Source organism: Mchenga conophoros, linkage group LG12, assembly GCF_057382185.1.
Source record: "Mchenga conophoros isolate Kocher_MC1m ecotype Shallow Benthic linkage group LG12, M_conophoros_male_GT1.1, whole genome shotgun sequence".
NCBI classification, from domain to species: Eukaryota; Metazoa; Chordata; class Actinopteri; order Cichliformes; family Cichlidae; genus Mchenga; species Mchenga conophoros.
This window is the reverse complement of record NC_140537.1, coordinates 35166257-35184239: the sequence shown is the minus strand read 5'-3', so window position 1 is coordinate 35184239 and position 17983 is coordinate 35166257. Positions and strand designations below refer to the sequence as shown.

The 17983-nt window shown below is 39.1% G+C and overlaps 1 protein-coding gene across 1 annotated transcript in view; it reads left to right on the top strand.

Annotated features, from left to right (window-relative positions):
- fras1 (Fraser extracellular matrix complex subunit 1) overlaps positions 1-17983 on the top strand; it is a 303829-nt gene that overhangs the window by 124707 nt on the left and 161139 nt on the right. Inside the window, exons 11-13 of the mRNA XM_085295515.1 lie at positions 2346-2493; positions 16067-16210; positions 17294-17440. Coding sequence (XP_085151641.1) covers positions 2346-2493; positions 16067-16210; positions 17294-17440 — 439 coding nt within the window. The remainder of the gene's footprint in view (positions 1-2345; positions 2494-16066; positions 16211-17293; positions 17441-17983) is intronic.

Genomic DNA, 17983 nt, shown 5'->3' with positions numbered 1-17983 from the left:
TATAATAAATAAAAAGAGGTTTGCAACCTGCCCTGCATAAAAGAATATCTCAGATATGAATATAAAGTGTCCTGTTGAGCCAAGGTTCTCTCTCTCAGCCCAGCTCAGATTTATACTGTGCGTGTGGGGGGCTTATGCTAATTGACCAAATCATTTTTAACTTATGAAGTTTTAAAGATGGATTAAATACAAGTGAGAGAAGAGTGTGCAGAAATCAGCTGGCACCATAACATTTTTAGATTTCTCGTCATGCACAGATCGATCAGGCTGAATAAAAAAGGTTTTTGCTTTTATTCTTGATGCTAAGCCAAGCTGTTCACATCATTTGTCACACAGGTAGTTATTTTCTCACCTCTGCAAAGAAAGCTGATTGGGATTAAATAGCATAGATTCACTTCCGTTGAATTGAATTGAATTTTATTTATATATCACAGAATAAAGCAACATTTGCCTCAAGGTGCTTTATATTGTAAGATAAAGACCTTACAGTAAGATGAAGAGAACAGAGAAAACCTCAACAATAATATGAGCCCATATGTGAGCATACGAGTGCTTTGGCGACAGTGGGAAGGAAAAACTCCCTTCAACAGGAAGAAACCTCCAGCAGAGCCAGGCTCAGGGAGGGGAGGCTGTCTGTTGGGACCAGTAGGGGTGAGAGGAGGAAGACAAAGACATGCTGTGGAAGAGAGACAAAGATTAATAATTACAAATGTCACTTAAACAACAAACTTATTAAGCTCGGATTGATTTTGTACTTATAACTGTGCTCATACGTACGATCACGCAAACAAAAAGTTTTCTAAGGACTCCATGAAATGGAAAAACTGATGAAACTTGTGGTTTCCATCCATAAGAGGGTAGGTAGCTGCTACATGCTGCTAATCAATTATGCTTCACATCGGCACATGTGAACACCTCTGCAAAAGCTGATGTTTTGGCAGCGTGCTCGTCTGGAGCAATCAGGTGTGTTAACACAACAGCAGAATCTTCCCAGGAGTGGATGTCTCAGACTTTCACTCCAAGGTCTGGCTGTGCAATGCTGAGAGAAGCTGCAAAAGCAGCTACATCTCAGACACTACGGGCTTCAGTTAGCATGTTAAATATTAAAGTGCAATTAGAAAAACAAGTGTAGCTTTTTTGGATGAGTTGCCCCGAGAAAGCCTCTGCTCTCCAAAAAGAACATGGCAGCGTGACTTCAGGTCGCTAAATTGCATCCAAACAGACAACAAGACTTCTGGAAAAATAGTCATAACACACAGCGCCATGTTTGGTAAACCCCAAACGCAGCAAATCAGGGCAAACACCTCATACCAGCTGTCAGCACAGTGGTGGAGAGGTGATGATTTGGGCTTGTTTTGCAGCTGAAGGATGTGTGCACTTTGCAATCATTGATTCAAATATGAACTCCTCTGTATACCAAAGTTTTCTAGAGTCCAGCGTGAGGCCATTTGGCTTTGCCAAAAATGGGTCATGCAACAGAACAATGATTCAAAGCACAGCCACAAACCTACAACAGCAACCTACAACTAAGAAAAAGAATCAGCCAAGTTAAGGTCTGGACCTCGACCTTGATTGAAAGGCTGTTATGGGACCTTAAAAGAGCTGTGCTTAAATGAATGGCCACAAACATCAATGAACTGAAGTAGTTGTATAAAAAGGAGTGGATCAGAACTTAAAAACGATGTGAGAGACTGATAAAATCAAGGTTTATCAGTCTCTTACATCGTCAAGCTAAAGACAAGCTTTGGATCATCTCGTTCTTCAGAGGACTGAAGTCTAAAACTCTTCAAGGAAAAAAACCTATTATCTGCAAATGAGGAAAACTCGCTCTTACACCTGTAGAATTTCTTAAATAACGGTAGTGCTGGTGTCAGAGCCAGGTGACGGCACACGTTAGTTTTTAAAGCGATCTGCTTGGTTCCCTGTGTGGACAGTAGAAAGTTTGAAAAGTCTTCACAGGTTCTTGAAAAATGTTTCAGTTTTCCATGTGAGGCTCTTTTCCCTTTGTGACTGACATTCCTGCTGTCGCCTGTTCGAATATCTCCCCTTAGTGGGCCTCAGTCAGTTCACTCTTTCTGTTTCAAAAAACATATGAGAGTCGTGACTGTCAGCCTTCTTTTAAAACGGACACATGCAGCTCATTAGCATTCAGACCACGGCCTTCTCTGTGTGGCATCCTTTTTAATCGTTAATCAGCTTCTTCAAAGTCAAAATCCTTTTCTTTTCAGTATTTTCCACATTCTGTCCGTCCTCTATAAAAGCCTTTATCGCAGTCACACTTTAAGCATAATGAGAACATTAACCTCCCATTTACAGCTGCAAATACTATGTCCTCTCTTTTATAGAACCTTGCTCGATGGAGTGATGGCAGTTGTCGTGAGTGTGAATGCCACGATGCCCAGGTGACTTGTTATCTGAGATCCTGCCGTACTTGCCCTCTGGGCACCCTGGCTGTCATTCAGGACGGCCAATGTTGCCCCGAGTGTCACCAAGGTATGTATGCAGGAAAAGTGACACACACACACGCATGTCGGGTATTCATATCTTGTGGGGACATCTTTTTGACATACTGCTTTCCCTAGCCACTTACCCTAACCAACCAACCAACCACAAATGCCTAAACCTAACCATAACCCAATTGTAAAACTACCCGTTTCATACATTCACCAGAATCATTTTGACAATGGAGACGACCATAACCATTAAAATGTCCGAGAGTACTCACTAAAAACATAAAAGTTTAAAGTAAAGTTTAAAACAGTTTTTAAAGTATAAACGTCCTACCTGGCATATTGAAATGTTTGAAGGTACACTGGATTTCTTATCTTTGCCTGCCTAAAGTCGAAGAAACTGTTTTTTGTGGATTTTCTTTGATTGACTTTTTCCCCTTGTATGTTTGATTTTTGTTTGTGAAAAATCAGGAGTGATGAATGAAAACCTGAGTTTTTGATTCTGTGAAACATCTCTGCCCCCTCCAGAACGTTTCCTGAGCAGAGCTCTTTATCTTTTTCTCCCCTCGTTATCAAACGCCACGTCTGTACTGCTCAGGTGTAAATGTGTTTGTCAGTTCATTCATCCTGAAAGTATGTAATCAAAATCGTGTTCCCTGTAAACGAGACGCTGTTTGGCTAAAAAGTGAAATCATGCAACATCGTTTTTGTTTTTCCTTTGTGATGAATGTGCTGTAAGGCGATCTGCTCCGTGTGTGTCAGCATGTCATCAGCTACACACTGAGAGTGTAACAAAAAGTCTTTCCTCACTCTGTCACTGCCAAATTCTCATTCATGTCGGCATATTAATATTGATGTTAATGTGTGCATTAATCTAATGTTGTTCAACAACATTGGTGGTGATGTGAGTTGAATTTCTGGGTCCTTTTTGTTCTTTGCTGTATGTGCTTTAATTTTTTATCGTATTGCCTCCTGGTTGCACTCTTTCTCCTTGGCAGAAAATAAACCTATTTAACAATTAATGATGAGAAAAAACTTTTACTGGCAAGAAAATGAGAGGATGAGTCAATAGCAGTGAGTTTGGCCCGAACAGGTGCAAATAAAAACTTATTCCAAGTGGAAATACCACAAATTAAGAAATAAAAATTCTTCCAGTGACATTGAATTATGGCTTCTAGCTGATTTCCTCCTGTAAACCACATCAAAGCTCTTATGTTTCACCGCCCTCCTTGAAAGAGGCGGCTCCATCTGTCTTAATGACTGAAAATGGGTATATTCACAGCCAGCAATTATAACCATTTTCTCATATAAATAAATAACCTAACAGGCAATTAAACACAGGGACCACATTGTTTAAGTTCAGGCAGACTTGTAATTCAGGTTGGCTGCGTGAGTGACTAATTACAGCTGGGAAACAGAGGCATTTTTCATTGCGCCATTCAAAGGTTCAGTTTGATACAACAATAGTTGAAGCTGTTTAATTCACATTTATTGTCTCCGTGTTTTACGTCCCTCGGCAGTCTTCATGCTCTCTCAGTTTTTACTGTATTTCTACCCAGCAGAATATTCAAATGTCTCAAATCTAAAGTATGCATATTCTCAGACAAACAGTCTAATTAGTCCACAACACGGAAAACAACATGGGAAATGTGTAAAATGTAATATCCTGGAGTAGCCGATTGTTTTATTAATCTGAGTACCCAGTGCGCCCAGTAGGGAAAAAAAGATCTGCACTAAATGATTTAATTTATGCAGTAAATTCACAAAAAACCACACTCATCAATCATATTCACAAGCGTGTATGCTGGTGTCGACCAATTCAAACAATAGACTGAGAATATTCTAAAAATAAATACATTATTCTATTCAGTTCTGTTGTTTTTGTTCACGCTGCTTTTTCCTAATCAGCATTTCAGCAAATCCAGTCACTCCTTCACTCTCATGAACCGTTTACCTGCATCCAACCAAAACTTGCCCACATTTAGCAGAATTAGGACTATGAACAAACATCTTGTCCCTTCATTTGATTTGACTTGATTTCATGACAGTTTCGTCATAACCACGTGTTAGTAAACAACAAGCCTTTAAAACAGGGGTGTCAAACATAAGGCCCAGGGGCCAGAATTTGCCTGCCAAATCCCCCAGTCTGGCCCAATCTGAAGGAGAGCATAGAATTTGGACTTTAACTGTATTTTAACAGCATTTACTTCTGGTAAAGACCTCCGCCATTTCCATTCATATCACACTAAAGTAATTATGTAGTAGACAAATAAAAATAATTTCATGAAAACAATTTTATTATTTCTGTCATTACTGGAGAATTGCATGCAGTAGTATGCCCATGATGGTCCGTAACAGATATATTCATGTCTGAATAGAAACTGATTTAAACAAGGTTAGCTCACTAAATTAACATGCCGATGTGATAAATTCACATGTCACGTGTTCGGTTATTAACCCTGGCTCCTTTTTCCTCCCTGCCAGTGATCTGAACATCCCAACTGAGTTCGGTTTGTGGCTAAAAATAGAAAAGGGGGAAAAAAGATCACAACCTCCTTTTCTTTCATTCGCTCTCATTTTTTGCTGGAACTGTAAATCATCCTTTAAGCCTATTAATCATGGCTGTACACCGGCCCAGAGGTCCGTAGCCTCTTTTCTGATTGGGCAGTTCATACCTGAGGGGCATAACCAGAAGTCGTGCAGTGTTCAGGTCTCATGGGGAAAGATGTCAGCTTCTTATTTTGCTTTGATCTGACCCAGATGAGTTATTTGAAATTGATGAAATACGTTTCAAAGTTTCATACTTAGCAGTAAAATCTATTTTCCTAACTTTCGAATATGATGCCATAGGTGTGTTAACCTGTGTGGGGCTGCATACAGGTTAATACACGGCAAGGACGCCGTGATAGTTTTGAGATAAAAATCTCCTTTGTGACTCCTTCAGTGAGGAGCCTGCAGCCTAACTGTTCGTCTCAGCTTGGACACATTAATAATTGTATTATAATCTCATGCATTTATAATGTTTGTAATAATATACGAAAATGTGAGACACTGTTAGAGTCACACATTACGTTCGGTCCCATTCATTTTGTCACCGCGAAATAGGATCAGTCCTAAGTGAGCATTTCCTTAACTTAATATTTTAATTAAATATTTTAAAATATGTTTCGAGCCGTTTCTAAGCATGTGGAGATAATATAAACTAATTAGATAACTCTGTTTCCTGTACTCCTACAGTAAATCTCACACTGTAACAAATTTCATTGTTAAATTGGGGTTACCAGATAACATTAGCCTGTTATTTTATGGCTCACTTGGTGTTTTATTGCCTAACATTGACAGAGTAATGATACAGCCTAAACATGAACAGTTCTTTTTCTTAAAACTGTGTATCCACCTGAGCCTCAGTCATGGCCCATTACTGTTGTGAGGTGGAGTGTAAAGCAGGACCAAAATGCAGGACACAAAGGCAGTCAGTGTTAGACAAAAGCAAGATATTTATTGGCTGTTTGCAAAGCCAGTGAGTCAGTACACAAAACAACAATCCAAAAAGTTAACGGGGAATTACAGAAAACAGGAAGCAGAGAGCATAGACAAACAATTTGACAAGGAAAAAGAGGGAGACTGAACCGTTTGTACACCGCGGGCCGGCTGGGAAAGGAAATAAACAAAAGACAAAAACTAAACATGGAGACAAGAAGACTCAGTCATCAAAGAAACAGAATCAGAGGGAACAGACAGGGTAACACTGAGGGAACCAAACACACAAGACATAACAAACACTAGCACTCGAACTGTGAACTATCAAAACTCAAACAATCCAATAAAGCTAAAGCTCAACCTACTTAAACAATACTGAAAACACAGGATCACGAAACAACGTCTTTTACCCAAAAAAACGTGACGTAAAAACAGAAATCAAAGACTCAACAATGTCACAAGAAATCAAACTGACGTTTAAAACAATAAAGAAATCATGAACCAGATTCAAACATGGTACATGAAGTCATTTCAGTTTAACATAGTTTGGATCATTGATGTGCTGCTCAGGGTTTAGAGCTGTTGCTAATTTCCAACCCTTGTCCCTTGTTGTGCTTTTACAAGATTCACCAAATATCAGTAACAGAATTAAAACCAATAAAACAATTAAATCAGGAATCCAAACACAAAAATCAAAACTTCAAACCCTAGAATAACAGTGAAAAACAGACATACTGTACATATTCACCAAGAATCCAAAAACCTAAATACAGACAAAAAATCCTGAAACAGTTTCCAGATAAACCTCAGCACAGCTGTGTGGAAGCAACACTGATAAATTACTAATCATGTTTTTGTGTTTGCCAAAGAAAAATAAATAATGTAATCAATCAAAAAAAAAAAATATATATATCAGATACAGGTGGGAATCACCATACATCCCACGATACGATATTATCACAATACTTAACGCACGATACGATATTATTGCAATTTTTTAAAAATATTTTGCGATATTCAGATTCTGTACATAAAGTTAAACTTTATCAATATTCATTTTATCTAATAACAAAGTCTCACACTCAGTCTTTCTCTCATTTCAGTTTTATTGTTGACAAACTGAACAGTTTGTATTACAGTCTAGTCCAACTTAACTGAATGCAACCATCTGGTACAATTATAGCTATTCTAAACTATGCAATTTGTGAAAACTATGCAGCCCATTCAGCAACTGAAGAATTTGAAAGTAAATTAAAACAAAATATAATTTTACATTAAATAAAAAAGTTTTAAACTTAATTAAATTAAAACATGTTTATTGCTGCCAAATAAAGAGTTAAACACATTTGGACTTGAAGGAATGTCAGGATTCTTGCTCAGAAAAAGGAGCTGATCAACATGCTCTGAAGTCGGAGCATGTTTCAGTCCACAAAAACGTTTTTGTAACAAAATATCGATTTCTGCTGTCCCTGTATCGATACATTATTAGCAAACAAAATATCACGATACTACACAGTATCGATTTTTTTCCCCCACCCCTAATATCAGAAAGCATTTACAGTATGTAACCTTATATTATTGTTTGAAAAACTCTCCCAAGGCCTACTGTGACGTGACTCCTTACAGGGGCTGAGATGATTAATAACTGCATGGATGCTACATAAATAAGCACACCATTAAAAGAGCTGTTTACCCCAAAATAAAATGTTTTATTTTCTTCTGGTGCTATCAAGCCGTTTAAGTTATTTTGGTGCGAGTTGCAAAGTTTTGGAGATATCAGCTGTACAGATTCAAAAAAAAAAAAAAAAAAAATCAACTTAAGTGTCTCTTCAGAAATCTTGACCCAGAAAAATATAAACGTTGTTTTGAGCAGTTTCACCTAAAATCTATTTTCTTTCTACTAAACAAGTACTTTTTAAACCTCTTAATCACCACCTTATCATTGCTTAATCGGTTTTGATTATCAAAATTAGGAACGGTTGAATTAATCTGATGCCATTTGGAGCTTTATTGTCTTAAATAAAGAGTCTTATGATTGAAAGTTGGCAGAGTTAGGTGGATTACAGTGAGGCACTGCCTTTTTAGTGTGTGTCAGGGTGTGAAATGACTAAAACTCATCAGCCAAATGTCTGTAATGTTGGCAAGTTGGCTTATTTTCCAGGCTATGGCACATGACCAGCCTCAGGTGGAGGTCAAGCTTGTACAAACAGTAAAATTGGCAGTTATTTTTTTTTCCCTCTTACACTTTTATAAAGCAACAGCACAACAACAACCGTGTCTAATATTAACACATCTGCAGTTTTCCAGAGTGAGGCTTTTCTCATTAGGTGTTTGTCATTATCGGGGCGGTGTTGTATGGTTAAGTGCGCCTGGATCCACACCTCTGGATCAGTTGTTTTAATACAACTGTTAATCAATGCTACAGTTTTTTAATTTTGTGCCTCAGGGACTCTGGCTCGTCACGCTTGTGAGAAAATTAAAGTACAGCGCGAGAGCGTCGAGGCAGCGTTCTGTAAACAGCAGCTTGGATCAAAGTGTATGATTTCTGAACCTGCCCTATAGTGTGGGCTTATCCTCAAGACGAGACAAAAGCTATTCTGGTTCACTCAAGGCAAAGAAGAAAGATTCCTGTAAGCAGTCATGAGTTCTGTGCTGTATTAAAATATACTTCTTTGTTTTCACTAATATTCAGGAACTAATTTTTTGCAGGAAGAGTGGAGAATACCGTCATGGTCTCAATGCAAGATAGTGTTTGGGCGTGGACTGTCCTGTGTTATTGTTACAGTCAATGCAACTCTTAAACTGATAGCTTTAAGTGAGAAGCATTTCGTGCCTGCAGCTTGTTGTTGTTAAGACTCTTCAGAGAGTACAAAATCCAGGTGAAAACCAAGGAAATAACAAACAAACTGATCTTTAACCCCAACCAAGAATGTTTTATTGTCCAAAAAGTTTCACTGCTTCACTCTCGCTGAGTCGACTTAACCTAAATGATTAACTTTATTGACTAATTCTAACCAAGTTTTATTCCCTAAACATTACTGCCTAAACCTGCCTAAGTAGTTCTTAATGCCTATAAACCTAATGCTACAACCACATTAGAGAAAACAGAGACCCTGTATGGGCTCAAATTGTGGTCATAAATATTTTGTACTTCAGGATTTGTATGTGTACAAAGAATTTGTGTGTGGACTTAGCCAAAAAATACGTGTGAAACTCTGCACTCAAGTTTCAAGTTACAAGTAGGAATTTTGACCCTATTTTTCTTCCTTTCATCTGATTGGTCAATGTCATGTCAATCACAAATTTAACAATCCAATCAGAGAATAGATGGGTTTGGCTGTCGGAGGGGCGCGCTTTTTTTTTTTGCTAATTGCTAACTAAAAGCCAAGGATCCAGAATTTGTTGCACTGGCTGCTGAGCTCTGTGGGGCTCCTTGTCGTTTCTATCTCTGACCTTTTTCTGAACAGAAACTCAGAGTTTGAGTTTCTGTTTGTTTTTTTTTTTATCTTCAAATGTTCAATAAAAACATGTATCGCTAATTCATAACGAAGAAAGCTTTGTAACTATCCCCACTAGTGAAGACTGTCATTTCCACAGCACTAAAGGAAAACGCTGGGCTGGCATGTAAAAGGGCATTTATTCTGCCATGACCTGATGCTCCATAAATCACCCCTCCAATAGCCAAACCCATCTCTTCTCTGATTGGATTGTTAAATTTGTGATTGACATGACATTGGCCAATCAGATGAAAGGAAGGAAAATAGGGTCAAAATTCGTACTTGTAACTTGAAACTTGAAACTTGAGTGCAGAGTTTCACACGTATTTGTTGGCTAAGTCCACACACAAATCTTTTTTTACACACACAAATTCTTTTTACACATACAAATCCTGATTTACAAGTACAATATATTTATGACCACAATTTGAGCCCATAACTCTGGCTTCAACCAAAGAAGTGTGACCGTGACCAATAAATTTGCAATCTCGTTGCGTTTGGTTGCTCACAGTCAGTTGCCATCTTTAACCTCCTAAGACCTCAACTCTTCCACGGCATGCATTTTTAATTTGTCTTTGATATTTGGGCATATTGGGACCTGATGAATATAAAAACAAAGAATTTCCAGATTTTTTTTTTTTTTTTTTTACCTGATTTTTGTTTCTGACAAAAATGAGATCCACATATGAGGATATTCGTTTAAAATTTCAATAGAACAGTGGCAGTATAATGTCCTCGTAAGTGGATATCAGGCCCTTGTAGAGCAAAATTTAGTATTTTGGTCTAGACAACACAAAATGTGATGTCCACATATGTTGTCACCAGGCCCTAGGAGGTTAAAGCAACTTTGGTCTGTTAAGGTGGTGATAAAATGGCAATTAGAACAAGTCAGTCTGTTTTCACAACTGTAAATCTGTTGGCGTATGCATATATAAAAATTCACATGAACTATTTACATTCAAAGTCAAGGCAGAACGTCATCGACTTTAAAAAGAAATTCACAGATTCCTCCATAAGTAGTGACTTGGTTGCTGCAAGATGGCGATTTAAGTAAGTAAGTAAGTAATACTTTTTTTATATAGCACCTTTCTAGATAAAAGATCCAAAAGCATAAAACAAAACAGACGACAGTTAACAAAATGCAATTCTAAAAAGATGTGGTTCCTGATAGACGATTTCACAAATGTTGCCAAGGGACCAAGAGCATTTATTATCTTAGCTATGTGTCTATCAGGGGCACATAAAAGGATTTCAGCCTTTCCTTCGTTAAGTTGTCAGCCATCCAAACTTTAATGGAATCTAAGCACTCATTCAAAATCTGTAGCTTAGAAACATCTTGGGGCTTAAAGAAATGTATACCTGGATATCGTCTGCGTAGCAGTGGCAGCAAATGTCCTCAAAGGGGCTCAAAACATGCCGGAGGGGAAGTAGATATATTAAGAACAATAAAGGCCCCAGCACAGAGCCATTTTGGCACACCATAGTACAGGGACGTGGAAGATGACCTGTATTTAGAAACTGCCACACAAAAGTTACATTCATACAGATATGATGAGAACCACTCTAAAGCAGATCCAGTTACACCAACCCAGTATTTTGGATGATCTGATATCCTCGTGTCGGTGTTGTTCCCACATCATCATAATAAATGTTTTTCCAGGTTCAACATTGCAAGTGACCAATCACATTGTTGTGACGTCCCCCTTTTGTGCCTTTGAAAAATACCGCCTTAAAAAAATCTACTTCACTTGCGAGAAGAGAAACCGCTTCTGTCCGCCGATCCAGGAACTTGAATTCTTTGCATTTCAGGATACTTTCCTTTAATAAACGGTAAGCATTATACATATTGTCCTTACAGAGGCGGTTTCTCTTCTCGCAAGTGAAGTAGATTTTTTGAAGGCGTTTGTTTTTTTCCGAGGTCGCGGATGACGTCAGCAGAAGCTGATTGGTTACTTGCAATGTTGAACCTTGAACAACATTATTTATGATGACGAGGGAACAACACCAACACAAGGATATCAGATCGTCCCAGTATTTTAGCCTTTCAAGTAGGATGCGATGGTCAATGGTGTCAAAGGCTGACGTGAGATCCAACATCAGCAGAATTGCAAAGTGGCTCTCAGCTGACTCAGACTGCAACCAGTGGGCAACCAGTGGGTGGAGTCTACTGTTGATCTCTCCTGCAAAGAGATAAAATTCAAATGAGTTGGACCCATCAGTGCAGACACTTAGATTGATTTGACCATGTTGGCTCAAAGATGAAGTAATTGGAGTTGGTCTAAACTGGACTTCAAGTATTTAGAGACCGACTGATTTCTACCAGGTGTGATAAATAAATGTGTTCCACTAAAGAAAAAGATCTGGTGTCCACAAACAAACACACGGCTGTTTGTGCAAGTTTTTCACAAACTGCCAGGAGACTATGTTCAAATACATGGAGAAGTTTCGTAAAACAGGAGAGCCCAGCTTAATAAAGATATCAACACTTGGCTGGTACTCATATTTGTCACGGTGAGTGAAGTGAGCCGTGTGGAGATAATGAAGTAGGATCCAAACGCAGGCACTTTTAAAGGTGTGAAGGTGGTTTATTGAAAGTAAAGTACAAAATAGAAGAACGGTAAACTGGACTGCAGACTATCTGAACTGGGAACAACTAAACTACAAAACATGAACCAGTACACGAACATGAAGAAGGATGGGCGGAGGTAAGTGATGACGGACAGCAGGAAGAACACGCGGATGAAATCTGATGGATACACAGACGGACCAGCGACTACAACAACAGAAGACACGACTTAAATATACTCAGAGAAACACAGGGAGATTACACACAGCTGGGAGTAATTAACGAGACGAGACAAGGGAGGTAAAACTGAATACACTCACATGAGACGCAGACCTTCACAATAAAACAGGAAACAAGAGATCGCTACACAAGGACGCAGACTAGACACTGAGAGACAGACAGAATATAACACATGGAACTCAATGCTAAACATGAGACATAAATCCTGAAACGCGAATAAACAGAAACATGGAATTCTAATAATAATAATCATCATCATCATCATAGCACCCGAAAAACACAACAATCATTCAAAAATAACCAAAACATCAGAACTCAAATCCTGGGTCGAACCGACCCAGAACCGTGACAATATTAGTCGGTAAAGCCGTCAGCGGGCCAGAACTTGCACCGCTAAATGTCTTAGCCTCCCATTTTCATACTTGACTTCCTCTCTCTTAAACTCTTATTTTTGCACATAGCTTCAGTTGTGGGATGAAAAGGGAGGTCAAAAAGTGAGACTGAGTGGCAGATGGAAAGGAAATGGATGGGTGAGAAAGAAAGAAGCTATAAAGGACAATGAAGTCGGGGAGAGGGTGTAACGAGTGGTACTAGAGTAAGAAAAGAGATGGACAGAGATATATAGAACAGTAGATCCTGGCTTACTGACAGCCTTATTGGCCGTTAAGTCTCATCTTCATTTTTCTCATGTTATCGTCCCACTCTCCTGTCCTCACAATCGCTCTAGCTCTTCGTGCTTTGAGTCTTTTCTTGTCCTTTCTCTTGTGTTTTCTTCTTTCTTCTTTTTCTCTTCCATCTGCAGTTGTCACATTAATCAGATCCCTCAGTCACATTTCCTCAAGCTTCACGCACTTCATTTACTCAATGCATTCACATAATGAATGGAGCAATCACAGTGCAATCAAGTGCAAGCAACCTCGCTTATTGTTTAACAAGAGACTGCATCCATTTGCTTGTTCTGCAATCCAGATACGACAGTGTTATTATTGCTGTATTCCCCCGAATCTGTAGTTTCAGGAGATGGCCGTATTAATTTTTAAGAGGTTGCGCTTTGGGTTTTAAAGGGCAGGTATTTTTCCAGAAGAAACCTGGGCATATAAAAAGCTGTAGCAAAACTTTAACACAGGACAGTGAGGGGAGTTTTTGTTTGTTTGTTTTAAATATAAATTTTATTTTAAGATGAGATTCTGCAGTTTTTTCGTGTCACAGAAAACGTCGCTGCAGAAGAAAACAACTTCTTTTAGAAAATAAAAAATTACCAGTTTTTACGCCATGAGTGTTTTGATTTAGCCTTAAAGAGCAATGAAAAATATGTATGTAGGTAAAATGAATGACACTCAGTATACTTTAAAATACTTTATCAAATACTTTTTAAAATAATTTGTGATCCTACTAATACTTTCTGATACAATTTTCTGGGTGACGGTAGTTTTATAGTCCATTTTTATGGGTGCAAGACTGAACACTTTGCCAAAGAGATGCAGAAACACATTTTCACTGTCAAATGAAAGCGATTACATCTGACTTGAGACCAGCATCTATGAGGTGCATATGCCTGATGGATCCCTCTGCATACTGATAAACAGACCAGTTTTCTAAGGCGTGCATGCCCTCTTTACACAGAAAGGGGCCAGACAGCTTTTATTTATTTATTTATTTTACATAAAACTGCTAGTATGCTGGAATCAGTCTAGCATCAGCACTGATTTTGCCTGTACCAGCTGGTGTTTGCATAGTCATTTTTTCCTTACATAGTGCTCTTTAGTCTTTAGACCTAAACTTACCCATTTTACCCATAGCCTGTGAAAAAGCTCCAGTTTCACAGGACTTGTGATGCAATCCCAAACAAGAGCTTACTATTTTGTCTTAAACCGTGACCACAGCCCTCACAGCGGTGTACAAGCACCTTCTCATTCATTCATGGGTATCAAATTGTGCCACTTTTATCAAAGCTGTTGGTGTCATGTGTTGTATGGTGTGGGTGAGTGACGCACTCTGGAACAAGGGTTATGGAGCAGACATCGCACTCCTAAATCATCACATGCTCACAGTCGTAAAGTATCTGTTGGCATCACATTCAAAGGCACGGAGGAAGTGTGTGAAATCATACCAGAATGTAACCAGACAGTTGCATCACTCATGAAAGGAAACCTGTTAGGTATCTTTAGCAGGCAAGTTCACATATTCAATAGAATTAAATTTTATTTATAGAGTGCCAAATTATGAGAAAGGTATAGACATTACAATAATACAGAGAAAGCCCCAACAATCAGATGTCCCCATGTGGGCAAGCACTTGGCAACAGTGGGAAGGAAAAACTCCCTTTTAACAGGAACCAACCAACCAGGCTCAGGAAGGGGCGGCTGTCTGCCCTGGCCGGTTGGATGTGAGGGGAAGGAGACAGGATAAAAGACTCTGGAAGAGCGACAAAGATTAAATATTAACCAGTGATTAAATAAATATACACTAAAAGTGTATATTTATTATATTTATTTTCTTACTCTTCTTATTTATTTATTTTTGTTTGTTTTTTTGTACTGATGTAACTGGAGCACGTCGTCTCATCTCTCTATATACTGTACTGCAGTGGTCCCCAACCCCCGGCACATGGACCGGTACTGGTCTGTGAGTCGTTTGGTACCGGGATGCAAGAGTTGAGGCTCGGGTGTGAAATGAATGGTTTTCAGGGTTTTTATCGTTATTTTTTTTAGTTTTTTTTAGTTTTTATCATTAACTCGGTTTCCCTGGGTCTTTTCCCATGTGTTATGAATAAATCTTTTTTTTGAACATCGTTTTATTTTGTTGTATTTATCCGCGACACCTTAAAGGCCGGTCCATGAAAATATTGTCGGGCATAAACCGGTCCATGGTGCAAAAAAGTTTGGGGACTGCTGCTGTACTGTATATAGTGGAGATGACAATAAAGTTTACTTTAACTTTGACTCTAAATTCAGAGTAGTGTGTAAGGACAGAGTGAAAAGATGCGAGTGAAGAAGAAATGCTCAGTGCATCATGGGAAGCGCCCAGGTGCCTTAGTCTGTTGTAGAGTAACTAATGCAGGATTCAAGCTCACCTGATGCAACCAGACCTGTATGCTTCATGAAAAAGGACATTTTTAAGTCCAATATTAAAAGTAGAGAGGGTTACTGTTCAGGTCTCTATTTTTGGACTTACAGAATCTGCTTATTCGGGTTTTTAGGTCTTCAGATTTCCTCCTAATATTTAGGTTTACATAGTGGCCTACACAGTGAAGAGTGACTTTTAAGTACCGTTAGTTGGCAAATGAATCAAACAGTCTAGCACTCATAAATACTTGGGAAAATGCTGGATCAATTGGGAACCAGAGTGGGCAGAGAAAGCACTTTAACTCTTGATCACAAAGTGCACCAGTGGAGTTGCTGGCAGACAGCAGACTGGTATTCAAAATCTCTCCACAGGATACATGTTAACCGAGTAAAATGTGCTACTGCTAACACAGTCTGACCGTAGAACCAAATGTAATGGATGGAAGTTATTAAAAAATAAATAAATTGTGTGTATGTGTGTGTGTGTCTCTGTGTGTGGTTTTGCATAGTTTAATGTGTCTGCCTCTGCAGAGTGTCAGTGCACAGGACTTTTTAAATTTTTTTAGATATAATTAGCATAAAATTAAATGTGAAAATGTGTGTGGAGTACCAAGTGCTCCTGCGTGCACCAACGGTATTTGTCCAGAGTTGCTGAATAAACTTGAATCTTGAATAAAATGGAATCCAATATCCAGATTTTTCCCAAAATGCACAGTTATTATTGAAATCCAAATCTCTGAGTTAAATGAACTTGATGTGTGTTTACAGTCCAGTGCCACGCAGACTGCCTGTCGTGCTCGGGAACGTCTGATCACTGTGACAGCTGCAGGGACCCACAGGCCTTACTTCATCTCGGCCGCTGCCTGTCCGTCTGTCCAGTGGGCTTCTACGCCGAAGGACGAGTATGTGCAGGTAGGACTCGCTTTCAAATCTACAGTACTGTTTCCATCCATAAAAGGGTAAGTAGCACCCAGGTGCTGCTAATCAATGTGCTTGTTTAAGTGATCATCAGCGAGCGTGAACGTCATCACTAAAAGCAGACGTTTGGGCCGTTTGCTGGAATCCTGAAAGCGACATTAGTTTAAGTACAGGATGATAAATATTATTGATTTCTGATTAGCTTTAAGTGTCACATTTTTGGTCACTTAGCTTGTATCAGTGGTGCGCTGCACACAGTCACAGTCATCATTTCTGTGTGTTTGTTATCACTGTTTAAGTTTCTTCTTCTTTTATTTTGTTTTACTTTGTGCATGTGGGCGAATATAAAGTTGTGAGTCTGAACTCACATTGTTGATAAGATTATCTCTCCCACTCGTTTTCCTTCTTCCTCTCAGACTTCTTTTAATCTTTCTGGGAATCTTTTTTTCCTTTAGCTTTTTATATTTCTACTTCCTCTTCTTCTTCCTTTTCCTCTTTTTCTACTTATGTGTGTCTGTGTGGGTGGCTGTGGTGGTTTCAAAAGGATTTAGCTGCTTTTTATTCTATAATGTTGAGATTTCCTATTAAAAACAACAGAAACCTCCACATTGCTTTGTTTCCCTTCTTCTCGTTGCTCTTGTTTCATTGTGCCGCTCACAGATACATGGTCTTAATGCATGTTTAATCACCCAGGTAAGGAAATCCCAAAAAGTTGATCTTTTCGTGGTATAGGTACACTTCACTGCACAAAATAACTGTCAGTGCTAAAGTTAAAGATGTTAAGGAGCTTGAAGTCTTTAATAAGACCATTTTTAGAAAATCATGGCGTAGCCTAATATAGTTATCTCAACAGTACTTTTGCATAGTCTTAGAAGACCCCAGCCAGCCTGTCAGGGAAGTCACTCACTGGATTTAATGAGTTACTTGGTTTCCTTTTAATGAGCTGCACATCCATTTTCCTTTGCTTTCCACTACAGCAGCGAGGACTAAAATGTGCAACTCACGTGTGAAGTGAAAATTTATTTTGGAAGTGACTGACAGCCACTGGTTCCCCTTTCTCCCGTCTCTCCCCTGCAGCCTGCCAATCATCCTGTGCCACCTGTTCCAGCAGGTGGGATTGTCAGTCCTGCGGCTCCAGGCTGCCCCTGCTGAACCCCGATAGGAGTCAGTGCCTGGCTTCCTGTCCACCTGGTTCCTATCAGCACGACCCAACACACTGTCGCTGTGAGTATCACAGGAGTTCATGTGCCCTATAGCGGCTTCTGGATTGCGGTGGTCAGCATGTTGCTTTGACTGGGATCCACCCGTGAACACCAAGAGAGATGGATTTCCCCAGCTGCTAATAGCGAGCAGTTTAACAGTAAGATGCAGTTGGTGTTTTTGGTGCCTGAGATAAACTGTCTGGGAGTATTTTCCACTGGATTGAGTCTGAATATTTCATAGACTGATGAGGCAGGGAGTTCTCTCTAGGGCTGTTGTGTTATTGCAGTTGTGGCTAAGAGTCTGGAAAGAGGTGCAAGTCATTGTCTGGAGGCACAGGAGCACCAAATGTACTCACATATTGTACAGACATAATAGGTCCTGCATTTTATTAGATATCTGCTGATCTTTTGCTGCACATTGGCTAAATCTCCCCTGGGGATTGGATAGAAAAGTTTGTAAAGTTTTGCAGTCTTTAGATAAAAGTACAAAATGTGCTTCCACTCGTATATATTTCTTCCTGTATTTGCTCCTTTCCTTTCTGTTAGTCATCAAAAGAACATGAAG